This window comes from Melanerpes formicivorus, unplaced genomic scaffold (assembly GCF_026170545.1).
Source record: "Melanerpes formicivorus ecotype bairdi unplaced genomic scaffold, bMelFor1.0.p_v2 SCAF_24, whole genome shotgun sequence".
NCBI lineage: Eukaryota > Metazoa > Chordata > Aves > Piciformes > Picidae > Melanerpes > Melanerpes formicivorus.
Genome location: NW_027142376.1, coordinates 12225299 through 12238574, shown reverse-complemented (window position 1 = coordinate 12238574; position 13276 = coordinate 12225299). Strand labels below are relative to the sequence as shown.

The 13276-nt window shown below is 41.0% G+C and overlaps 1 protein-coding gene across 2 annotated transcripts in view; it reads right to left on the bottom strand.

Moving 5' to 3' along the window:
- Window positions 1-13276, bottom strand: part of CMTM8 (CKLF like MARVEL transmembrane domain containing 8) — a 33588-nt gene that overhangs the window by 7353 nt on the left and 12959 nt on the right. For both annotated transcript variants that reach the window (XM_068152914.1, XM_068152915.1), the window contains exon 2: window positions 3461-3634. In XM_068152914.1, the coding sequence (XP_068009015.1) occupies window positions 3461-3634 (174 nt within the window). The remainder of the gene's footprint in view (window positions 1-3460; window positions 3635-13276) is intronic.

Sequence of the window (13276 nt, the reverse complement as noted above, 5' to 3'; positions counted from 1 at the left end):
ATCTACCCATCCTTCCATGGGGAATGGTGGGCAGTGCCTCAACGCTCAGATGGAATGCAAAGCCTGGCACCTGAGGTCTAATCCATACTTAGAAATTAGTGGGGTTTATCTCACCTGGTACCATCAAGTTGATCTAACAAAAGCTATTATCTCTATCCACAGATCTCACCTCTCTTGTTTTAGCCAGACACTGCAGCAATAAAATATAAACCTCAATTTTAGGAGAAGATGCCAACAACTGCCAGGTTCGAGAACTTCTGTAAAGCACTGATTTTCCACCTTCAAATTTGATTACCTAGATTGTTGTTATTTTCAGATTTCCCATTCCAAAAAGACTCCATTACCCTGGAAAGCTACAAATCCCTGCAATACGTTGTCATGTAGAAAAAAAGCACATAATTTTTGAGGAGTGCTGCTCTGGGAAATAACACTGCTGGGGAACATGGAATGCAGTGTGAGCTGATTGGGCCTTTATTGCCAATATATTACTCAAACCAAACGGTTTATGCTAAATTACCATCTGCTTCTAAAACTCAAATTTACCAGATTTTAAAAGCTTCCATTGATTGTTTTAGCAAAGAACTTGCACTATTAAGGAGAGTCAGTTTGAAAGCATGTCCTTTGGGCTAATTTGCAGTAAAAATAACTGCATTTCAAGCAATTTGGTAAAGTGCTTAACCTGCAGAAAGTTAATTTATGACAGAGAGGTCCAGATGTAATTTTGGATACTGCATTCAGTAGGCGCAGTTTGAACTAACTGTTGCCTAAGGAGGCAGAGCAATAACTATCAGAGACTGAAATTCAGGATACATCAGAGAATAGGTGGGTGGAAACTCACTCATTCACAAAGGTCTCACTCATTCACAAAGGTGTGTCCTTGCTCTCTTGAACTAAGGCATTAACAGCATGTCTCTGAAAAGAGAACAAACATTCCTCTTGGCCAGCCAGGAGTGGCAGATGTCCAATTCAAAGGCTGTTCCTAACAGCTCTTTTAATATCTTAGGGCAAAACAGGCTGGAATGCAAGTATCTTTTATTTATTGTGAATGTTCTCTCTTCCTATTACCCTTTACTATAAAAGGACACTACCTTTTGAACCTGTGTTCATGTGATCTTACCTACAATAAGAAATACACTCAACATGAAGTATAAACAAATCAAATACTCCAGCTTGTCTACCACATAGATCAGAGGCAACTCACTTATGTGCAGCTGTTGTCTGCTAATAGTGTTAAACTGATGAAAAAGGGTAATGACTAAAGCTGTACCCAAATGGATACAAAGATGCTTTTTCTTTGAAAGTACTTTACTTACATCTAATGCAATGGGAAGAAACCCACACCTTTAAATATACCCAACACATAACTGCTGTAATTGAAATAATCCAACATTTATATAGCAGTGTTGTGGCCTTAATGATAATTGCTGGTCATGAAAGTTGGAAATAGAGAAGCCAACTGAACATAATCCTGGTTGTTCTTAGTAATTGCTATAGTTGGCTACTTATTAAAGCACCAAACAGCAAGACAATGGATCATGCTCACATACACAACAGAGGTGATAACAAGCTGTTTGCAACACAGAAGTCAAATACACTTGATCATAAAAACAACAGAATTCTTGTCAATAATCTTTAGCAAGGAAAAAACAAACAACCAACCCCAAACCCAACCAACAAATCACAACCAAAAAAAAACCCCAACATACCTTACTGTATCAGACAAATGCAAGGCTAAAACTTATAATCATTCTTGAATGAGTCACAAACAGCCAGCTGGCTGAGATGACTTTTAGGCTCTATTAACCTGAGCACCAGCCTGTTACGAAAATCATGCAAAAATACACTGTTGAGAGACACAGCTAGCCAGGCTTCTTCAGATCACCAGAACTGGGGACTTTTTCTGTAGTTACATTAGCTGTTTATCTAAGCTTGAGATAAATGCACAGGATTACATGGCACAAATTTGACATATATAGAACACTAATTTTCAGCACCATTTTCACAGCAAGTCACACATGAATTGTCACAGTATCACAGTATCGCTTAGGTTGGAAAGGACCTCGAGGATCATCGAGTCCAACCTATCAACACAGACCCCATGCCTAGACCATGGCACCAAGTGCCACGTCCAATCTCCTCTTGAACGCCTCCAGGGTCGATGACTCAACCACCTCCCTGGGCAACCCGTTCCAATGACGAATGACTCGCTCGGTGAAGAACTTCCTCCTCACCTCGAGTCTAAACCTCCCCTGGCACAGCTTGAGACTGTGTCCTCTTGTTCTGGTGCTGGTTGCCTGGGAGAAGAGGCCAACCCCTTCCTGGCTACAACCACCTTTCAGGTAGTTGTAGAGGGCAATCAGGTCACCCCTGAGCCTCCTCTTCTCCAGGCTAAACAATCCCAGCTCCCTCAGCCTCTCCTCATAGGGCTTGTGTTCAAGGCCTCTCCCCAGCCTTGTTGCCCTTCTCTGGACACGCTCAAGTGTTTTGATGTCTTTTTTAAACTGAGGGGCCCAGAACTGGACACAGTACTCAAGGTGTGGCCTAACCAAAGCAGAGTACAGGGGCACTATGACCTCCCTGCTCCTGCTGGCCACACTATTCCTAATGCAGGCCAGGATGCTATTGGCCCTCCTGGCCACCTGGGCACACTGTTGGCTCATATTCAGGTGGCTGTCGATCAGCACACCCAGGTCCCTCTCTGTTTGGGAGCTCTCCAGCCACTCCGACCCCAGCCTGTAGCTCTGCATGGGATTGCCGTAGCCTGTCAGACTGTTGCTACCTCTGAACCAACTTTGCTTTTACTTTAGCAAAGGAAGACTCACGTTTTCAGAGCCAGGGTCCCACTCCCAATACATGGTGTTTATTCAGGTAGGGATTTCTGCTGTTTAAGCTATATGGCCAAGTCTGTTAGCTCAGAGGCAGCAAAAGACTCATTCTTCATGGGAAGTAAGTAGTACAGGGAGAAAAAGAAGCCACTGTGCTTAAGTATCAGCCAGACAGACATTATTAAAAATCAAGTCACTACAGGGGAAGTTTAGGCTCGAGGTGAGGAGAAAGTTCTTCACAGAGAGAGTTGCTGGCCATTGGAATGAGCTGCCCAGGGAGGTGGTGGAGTCACCATCCCTGGAGGTGTTCAAGAGGGGATTGGACATGGCACTTGGAGCCATGGTCTAGTAGGCATGAGGCCTTGGGTGACAGGTTGGACTTGATGATCTTTGAGGTCTTTTCCAACCCTGTTGATTTCTGTTCTGTTCTATACATTAACCACTGAACTATCACAGGAAAACAGTGTCAGGTTAGTATGAAGGTTAAATGCTGCTGGCACATAGCCACACAGTAACTAGGGAAAAGTCTGCAAAAAGCCCAAGTACAGACAGTTAGCTACACCCACAGAACACATTGGCATTTTATTATTTCCATACCCCATTAAATTTAAAACAAAAAGAAGGGGTGTATTTACCACTGTGGTCCATGGCACCTGGGGAATCCTGGTGTAGGTCATTGTCATATAGATGATCAGAAAGAAGATGGTGAGAACCCAGTAAAACACAGCCACAAACATCACCCAGCCAAAGGCTGGATATAGAAAGTATTCTGTTCCTGCAATCAGGGTCCACACCAGCAGCCCCAATACCTGCAAAAGTTACAGAGAAGAAAGAAAACTGTTTCAGAGTCTTAGAGGTCATACATTTGTTCAAGGTCAAGGAATGACACTACTGCCATTCATCCACATCTGCACCACGAACATGTGAAAGGACAGACATCTGTCTGCTCCATTTTTCATTTGGCTCTTGTAATAGAGAAACCACATAACAGTCTTTCTAACAGCAGTTTTTCTGACGTTTCCAGCAATTCAGCAATTTAATAGGAACCCCCAGAACTTGCTCATACTTTCTGCAGCATACCAGGGGAGGGCAGCATCGCCTCACGAAACCAGCTCAAACAGCATTAATTGGGTAGTTCAAAACCTACACTATTTAATTCAAAGTTAGCAGCTCAACAATGCTTCCAAATAGCTCATTTTAATTCTGGTTCCAACAACATTTTACTAACAGTAGCAATTCAGTTAATAATGCCTCAAATTGCAGGAACTCCCCATGATTAAAAAAACAACAAAACAACTCAATTTTAATGTAAAGGCTGCTTTAAGATTAAACAATCTTGATAGATTGTTAATGAAATACCATTTTCTTAGGATAAAAAGGTTAGGGGAGACCACTAATCATACATTACCACACAAGAAAGCCAGTAAGACATTTACTAGAGCACTGGTATTCTCACTGGTCACTATTTTCCCCAGTAATATTCTCACCTGGTCTTATCACCCCTTCTTTCAGGATGATTTCAGTATTTAAACAGCTGTACATTTGACATGTATTCTAAAGAACTGCTCTTAATGCATGTCTCAGCTAGCTTGTATCAATGGCTGAACAATTTATCTAAGCAACTGAGATGCACCACAGATGTTACAGATTGATATTCTTAACCAGCCCTTGGTTTGTATGCATCAGAACTTTGATGGGTTGGATATTAGAGTGCACCTGACATTTTCAGTTAGATCTAGATATTCTTACTGCATATTACTGGAGCTGACAGGCTGAAATAATAGTTCAGATTTCTTGATTAGATCTGAAAAGGTCAGATCATCTCATGGCAAACAATTCACTCTGTGTGTAGTTAAGTGGCACAGCAAATGGTTTTACTGCATATGCAAACATACACAATAAATTGAAGCTCACACTGCCTGTCAGCATCTACAAAATACCTAAGAAGCCAAGGGAACACAGACATCTAGACAAGCCCTTTGTGATTAGCTTGTTTTCTCAGCATGTTAAATACTGAGATAGTTTCTGCAGTGTTAAAAGCCTGTCTCATAATATTCTGACTGTACCTTACATCACACATTTGCCATTCAAGATATCAGTGCAAACTGGATGACACCTGTGCATCTATTGGAGCTGAGAATGCCACTTTCCTGCTGCTTTGATAACAAGCTTCCTCGATGGGAATAACTGTATTCAAATGACATCTTGATGAGCACCTAGTATGCAGAATCTGGTGAGAAGTAGGTATGTGATATTATAAAGCAAGGAGCAGCAACTGCAGTACCTGGGGTGTGCCCACAGTAATTTGATGTGCACAGACAGTGTACAGTACCTTCACTGCTTCAAGTCAGCTGAAAGACATGGGAGAAAGCTCCACTCAGTAACTGGGAAAGGCCTGTGTCTCATTATAACCAGGCATGCTAGAGTAACAGCTAAGCATTTGATTTTAATTTATGAGGGAATCAGAATGTGCTTATTTAGAATTAAAGGAATATCCTGTCAAAAACACTCTGAGAAAGGGAGGAAAAATCATCAAGACAACTAAAGAAAATAATGCACATGGTAATCCACAAAAGCAGATGCTGAGACCTAAGACTAAAAGATGTTCCACCAGCTGCATCTAGTTTTTCCAAGTCAGATAAGAGATAGGGATGATTTGACCTCTTGGTACCATGACAAAGGCAAGTAGTTTACCCTTGTCTATTGCAGTCTCTGATTTCACCTTGGACATCCATTTTGTGATCACTTGGGTGCTGCTTGATTAGGTACCTCCTTCACTAGAATGCATTAATGTATCAAAGGTATCAATGCATACTTCACAGCAGTTGGCAGATGCATAGGAAGGAAATAAATTTGTAGAGAAGCCCAATGTTATTGACTGTGCAGGTTTAAAATGAGATGCTTCATTGCATATTCAAACTCTTAAATAAGTGTCATCATTTTTGTGCACTGCCAAGAACTTCAAAAGCATCGGACAATTTAGTCACTTAAAAAAATAAAGGCTTTGCTGCCTAGCAGATGAGACACATCTTGCCTGATCTCACTGGTACAAGTCAGCAGGTATGATAGGAGGTGTGATGTTTAATCTGTGTATCCAGTTCTGCTTTTTGAACTGTAGAATTCATACTTGCAAGCTATTTAAAAAGCTTAGAGCGCTGTGACTTCTCTCCAGTGACACCAGCATTAGAGATTCTGCAGCATTCATCTTGAATAGTTAACTCAGCAACACAGTTAAAAATGTTTATGCATCCCTTCCAAAGGAAAAAGAAGACTCATTGGGGCAGAGCTGACAAGGATTAAAAATACAAGTCTTCATGAAATAATAATACTCCCCCCACCCCCCCAGCAAATCTATTTGGCATGTTTGCTTAAAGCTTTTCTTATTCTTTATCCTAGAAATGTTTCCTAGAACTATTTCAATTTTCTGTGTGCCCAAGTATTGTAAGATTCACACAGAGCTGCCACTGGCACAGATGGAAATGATGGTATGAGGAGACTAGAAGATTTGTGCATTTGCAGCAATTTTTGTCCCCTGTATTCAATTCACCTAAACACAGAGAGAATCCAGAAGTAGAAAGCAAGACATCTTGCCTCTCCTCCCCATGAAAGGATATTTAAAACTAGAAGGAAGAAACCAAGCTAAATTACTGCACATCATTATTTCACTACTAAATCTCAAGTTAGAAGCTACCTTAGCAGCATCACAAGCAGCCTACGAATGTCTCAGCCTTTTCTTCTCGTGGCTACATTCTGCAGGAAAAAAAATACCCCAGGGAGACTCATGTATGCACTCTCTTATCTCACCTTTCATTGCCCTTTGGAAGTCAAGGTTGGAGATGCTTTTCATCGTGTGCTAAGAGGGTAAGCAAGGATCCCTGAGGGCAGCCAGACCTGCAGTTCAGCACTATAGGGCACCCCTCCTTATTTGATGCTGACTAGTCAACCAACCTTTGTGTCTCTGTAAGCCTTTGGTACGACTAACAAACTCCCCAACCTGTCATGACATGGATCACACACCAAAACACAGGATCTTGTACTGAATATCAGGAGGTGGGGAGAAGTTATATGAAGAGAAATAAACAAAAGGGGGAAACCAGGGCATTCCTCCTCTCCTGTTCCTGTAAGACATGTCCAGGTTAGCTAGCTGTAAGAACAGGCAGATTCAATTGTCTTATATTTGACAGATACAGAATTACTTATTTTTCCTTCGGACCAAATGGAGTAAATGTTTGCACTGCACTTAAATAATGTCTTTAGATCAGATGTTTTGTGCTCCCATACACAATCTGTGAAGTGACATACAACAGTTCTGCCTCCTGCCACTAGAGAGAGGACAATCACTGTTTTTTTCAGAAGGGGGCCCTTGTGTAGGCCTCAGATGCTAAATAAAAACATCAAACTGGCAATTTGCATGCGGTGCCAAACCCCTGCAGGTTGAAAGGAAACCGTCTAAATAAGCAAGATGCATGCAGAAATCTTTCACAAAGGTTATGCCAAGTTAGAGTGTCTGCAACTTTGATAGTTTACTTCCACACTGGGTACCACAGCAATATCAAATGCAGATTTATCCACAAACTACTAGAAACAAGGATAATTTGTTTTACTTCAAATCAAACCAACCATAACCTAAACCACATCAAAACCAAGCCTGAAAAGCCCAAACCACAAAACTCTTCCCCATTTAGAAAATTACCTTTTCCTGTTCACAGAGAAAAATGTCTAAGAAAAAATAAGATGAAAGCTTCCAAGTCCTGGATAAATCAGTCAACTACCAATTCAGACTACAAGGATTCAAACTTGAGAAAGATTTCTATTAACACTGAGTAAAGATGAAAAGACAAGAAAACCCCAAAATATTTCTGCTACATTTTTTAGAGATAAAAGATTCCAGCTTAAGTGTCTTTGAAATGTCAAGGACCATGTTTAATATACTGTGCCATAACCTCAGCACTACCCTTCTGCTTCTTTTTCACAGTCTCAAACACTTTTTATAACCAAGGTAAGCTGGCATTGGCCAGTCACTACCATTCCCCTCCTCATGACGGAAAACAGTGCGTATCACTTTTCCTCCATAAGCATTTGGTGTCATCAAAAGCTGGAAGAATTTCTTGTGCTAAGTGCTCCTCAGTAAAGGAAAGGTTTGTGAATCACTTGGACTGTCTTCCTGGGAGACAGGCCCATAGGCAAGAACTTGGAATTTTCATACACATAGGAAAAAAAAACCTCTCTGAATTCTGCATGGTTTTGCCAGTTTCACACCTGCCTTCCCACTAAAAGTGAAAAATCCACAATGCTCAGAGAAACATGCCAGTGGTCATAATGGACATACTAACACACTTCATCATTTACCCAGCACAGTAGATGTCAATGTCAAACTGAGTAGCAGCTACAGATCTCAAGTCTCTCCTACCTTTGAAAACATCTCCATTCATAACAAAACTGCACAACTCAGTCACTTCTCCTTTCACTGAATTTCTAAAAATTCTCTGAGTACCTTTCAAATTATTTTTCAAGCACCCAGTTCCAGCATTGAATCCTCCCACAAGTCTTCAAACTGTCATGTTCTTGACTCTGATGCTCTCGACTCTGTGACAGTACATGTAAGCACCTCTCACTAGAGACCAAATGTGAGGGTTCAAAATACTGTCAGTACAAGCCATTGCTTGAGAGAACTCTCCCACAGAATTGCTTTTTAGAATTCATTATCTAACCCAGAAAACTACTGGAAGCAGCATGTGATAAAGTATGCTCCAAAAGAGCATCTTCACTGATGACTGACCTCCTTTACTCAGTATTTCAGTAGAAATCCTATTACAAGCTACACAGAAAAAGCTCCTGACTCAGGCTTGAGATGGGTCAAGGTACCCTGGTAGAGATTTCACTCAATAGAGAGCATACCTATTTTGAGGTAAGAATTCAGACAGCTGACGGATCTCCAGTTAAGAAGCCACAAAGACTAAACACTGGACTAACCAGACCACTGACCAGATCCTTTACAAGTATAGTTAGTAACTTCTAGTTTTAATTTGCCTTGCTTTCCTGCAGGAGATCCTGGAAGCTGCAAAAGTATTAACAGAATACAATGGGATGACCACATGCCACATCAACACACCATGTTTCTAAAGTAGAATTACAAGGAATAATCTCTAAGCAATGGTGAAGAAACTGGCTTGAATTATGTCATCATAAAATCTATCTTCTAGGCAGAGCAGTGGTTGATCATTAACAGGTCATTAAAATGTGTACAAAGCAGAAAGATTGGTCCTTGTCCCAGGGCACTTTCCACATTAAATGCTTTAAGGTTTGAAGGCTGCATTCAGTAGCACACTACTGTTTGCTGATGCCTGTGAATTCTAACAACACTTCTGTTTTGCCTGAGGATCTACACACAGAGAGATATTTATGTAGGTTACTCTGCACTATGCATATATTAACTTATGCACCCTTGCTAACACAGTACTACCCATCATTTTATCTGCACAGCTGCAGCAGAAGGCATATCCTCATTTTTGACCATAACACTGGAAGATCTGATGAAAAGTACCTATATGCAGAATACAGTGTGATGGGCCCACCCCGGATCAGACACGAGAAAGACTGGGAGCTGCTGCAGCTGACCAGGAACACACTGATTACTGCTATTAGAAGCTCAATTGAGGCCATAGTTTACCGTAAAAATAAAGAGGAGTGGTGTGAAACATCAGCAAAGACAAACAGCTTGTCCTGAAAAACACTTATTCACCTCTCCGGAAGGGCACCCGGTGAAACAGTTGGAATGCAATGGCCTCCACAGCGCTTAATCTCTAAACATGACCTCAATCCAAGGAGACTGCCTGGCCTCTTATCTGGCAATCATGAGGGATGTGAATAAAAGGAACACTGCTGCTCCCTTTTCCTTCCACTTCAGTAAGGCTTGGCTGTAGCAGAGACTACTCCCACCACCTAGCATTTCCCACAAAGAAACACCTTGCTATTGTGCAGCAGTGCTGTTCATTTCAAATTCAGTCTCCACAGTTTCCTGACAGAGTTGGGAGAAGTGGTACTGCTACAGCAAACGCCACACTACCATGGAGCTGGGAATTACTCACTGGGTTTCCTGCTATGCTTTGCTCTTCAGCAGCAGCAGAGAAAGGAAAATGTAAAGTAACAGTCTATAAGATGCAAGCAAAAAATAACCTGCCTTTTCAGTCACATTCTGAGGAATTTTTCACTTAATGGTGCTTATGAATTTTAAAGAAGACAACTACATAGCAAAATAGCCACACAGAGATACACATGGCATGGGGTATACATTTCCATGTTTCCTGGTGGGTGATTATTTTGCAGCCTCTAGAGGATTTTGCGGGGGGGGGGGGGGGGGGGAAGTTAATATAAAGGTATTTCTACTGAACCTTTTAAAACTAGCCAACAAATTCCATACTCCAAACATTGTTTTCTTTTCAAAGGCCTAGTGCTGTATCATCAAGATAGGTGAAATGACATGGTTAAATGGTTTTGTACTTAACATTGAAATATCACTGCATTTTGAAACTCAGAGTAGAAGCTGCAGCTGATTTCTTCAAGAAATAACACCAGAAGTAGCATTCACAAGTTGGTCCTCTAAACAGTCCTGTTCCTGCACAGGCAATAAAAAAGCAGAATACATCCTAGATAACCCATGTGAGATGCAGAGGTAATTCATGGAATTGAATCCCAAATCATCCATTTCATATGACTTCACTGATTTACATTTTAAACAATCTTCATATGACAAAATCTGAGCAGATAGGAGAGCTCATGTTAGTAAGGAACATCAACTACTTGGTAGAAGGACTTTAAAGGACTTGCAGCAGTTCTTCTCATCCATTTAAATTAAAAGGGGAAAAAAAAGAAAAGGAAAACCATACTGGCAGGCTTTTTGAATTCTTATTTTGAGACCTGACTCTGAGATTTGAACAGAGGGAGATGTTTCCTCCCACTAACAAGAATTTCTATTGATGATTAATTTTGGATCTATTTTCAAGACAGAGTTTCAGGAGTGCAGCTGCAGTTAAACTGAGGGATAGAGAGGGTCTGCCCCCTTCCAGTTTAGGGGGGTTTCGGTGGCACTTCTTGGTTGAGGCAGGTGACAACATACTACCTTTTGTTGGCACATGTGCAGCAACTAGTGCACAAATGTATAGGATTTTTCCTGACAAGGGCCACAGGCTTTCAAATGAAGTAGTAGAGGTGTATTTTTGGAGGTAAAAGCCATGGTATAGCCCTTGTGCTCTGAATAGGATCTCTCCTTTATAAAGCACACTTAAACTGTGAGTACACAGGTTTAACCCAATGCCTACCCTGAATGCATGTTTGACTTCCTATTTTTGGGAACTGCATTGTGGGGAAATTATTTCCCTGCACAGAAAAATTAGAAAGAAAAACTATTAGCTTCAGGAATGTCTAACTGCCAGTGATCTCTTTAATTTTATTATTTAAACTGGAAAAGCTGAGAAGTAGATTCTGAGTTAAAAACACTACTAAAAGTATCATTGTTTCTTAATGGGCCATGATGGTAGGGGGGGTGACTTTTTGTTCTAATTAACTCACATAAATGAAAAATGTTCTTCTACCTTGATCTTGCCTCTTCTATCTACACACAAACTTTTTCCATTGGAAGAAGTTTTATAGCACTCCATATTTTCTTCCTATCTTCATTGAAGTGATACAGTTAGAATAGAATAGAATAGAACAGAATAGAACAGGTTGGAAAAGACCTTTGAGATCATCGAGTCCAACCTGTCATCTAACACTATCTAACCAACTCAACCATGGCACCAAGCACCCCATTCACTCTCTTCCTAAATACCTCCAGTGATGGTGACCCCACCACCTCCCTGAGCAGCCCATTCCAATGGGCAATCACTCTTTCTGGGAAGAACTTCTTCCTAACATCCAGCCTAAACCTCCCCTGGCACAGCTTGAGACTGTATCCTCTTGTTCTGGTGTTGGTTGCCTGGGAGAAGAGACCATGCCCACCTGGCAACAACCTCCCTTCAAGTAGTTGTAGACAGCAATAAGGTCTGCCCTGAGCCTCCTCTTCTCCAGGCTAAGCAACCCCAGCTCCCTCAGCCTCTCCTCACAGGGCTTGTGCACCAAACCCCTCCCCAGCTTTGTTGCCCTTCTCTGGACACGTTCCAGCAACTTGACATTCCTGAGGGTAGAAAAATTAGTTTCTCAACAAATGCCAAAGACTTGTGTCAGTTACTTTTAACATCCAGTGCATGTGTCCATGTGAAACTCACACACCCACAAAAGAAAGTTATTCTGCCACTGCACACTAATAAGGTGAACTATTTTAAAAAGATAATTCCTAACAATGATTACTTATGAATTTTAATGTATTGTTTATGTAGACCACATTGTTTAAATGCTGTCTGCGTTCTCCAAGAGAACAATGCTCTATACAGCTGCTTTGTTAATAATGTCAGTGGCTCTTTGGTGCTATTTTTACATCTCCATCTTCCTGTTAGGCCGTGTAAATAGCGATGCCTATAATTAGCAGACACACAGCACTGTTTCACAAATCTTAGTTGTTGCATTGAAATAGAAAGCTAGAAGGATTATTCCTTCTTTGGGAATAACTTCTATTTTGTCCTATACAGTCATACACAGCTGTAAAGCTAGAATGTGAAAAACTGAAGAGGTTATCTGTGGCAATGCCAGCGACGAGCAGCGTGAGCAATCTGGCATTGCCACAGTTATCTGCTGTGAAAGCCTATTGATGAGTTCTGCATCCCTTTAAATACCAGGAAGATGTTGAATGCTCATTAAAAAAATGAAATTAGAATGTAAATATATTTTCATTTCCAGCTGAACATGACATAAAGGTGTGTTATATAACACAGCTTTCATTTTTTTTCTAGCTGTGAACAAAATCCTATAGTCACCAAAAGTTGGGAGAGTTCCCTTGCCTAACAAACAGAAGATATGAGACAACAAATCTGCATCTAGATCTGTTGTTGCCTGCCTAGAAGCTTATTGAACTCCTTCTATAAAAAGTCTCAGATATGAAGGTTCAACTCCAGGAACCATCATCCACGTTTTTATGTGAAGATTAAAGATTTTACAAAGACTGAATCCCGTGCTGTTGAAGTAACTCACTGAAACTTTTTTTCCCTTCTCTGGCAAAACTGTTTTCTTCCCTGAGTACATTCTGCGTTAACACCATAGAAAAGCAAAATGCCTATCAATATTCAACACTGCATATTCTGGAGGCACTTGTGTTCACAGACTTCACAGCCAGAAAGGACCATTCTGGCCACGTGGGCAATGGTACACAGATTTCAACCTACAACACGCTTTTTGGAAAGATGTGATGTCTTAGCCTTGGCACTGCACTGAGATTCATCTTGTCTCTAAATAAGCTGCCATAACGCCTAGTACTCTCATTGCTGAAAAACCTCAACCCAGCTTCTCACCTGAATTTGTCT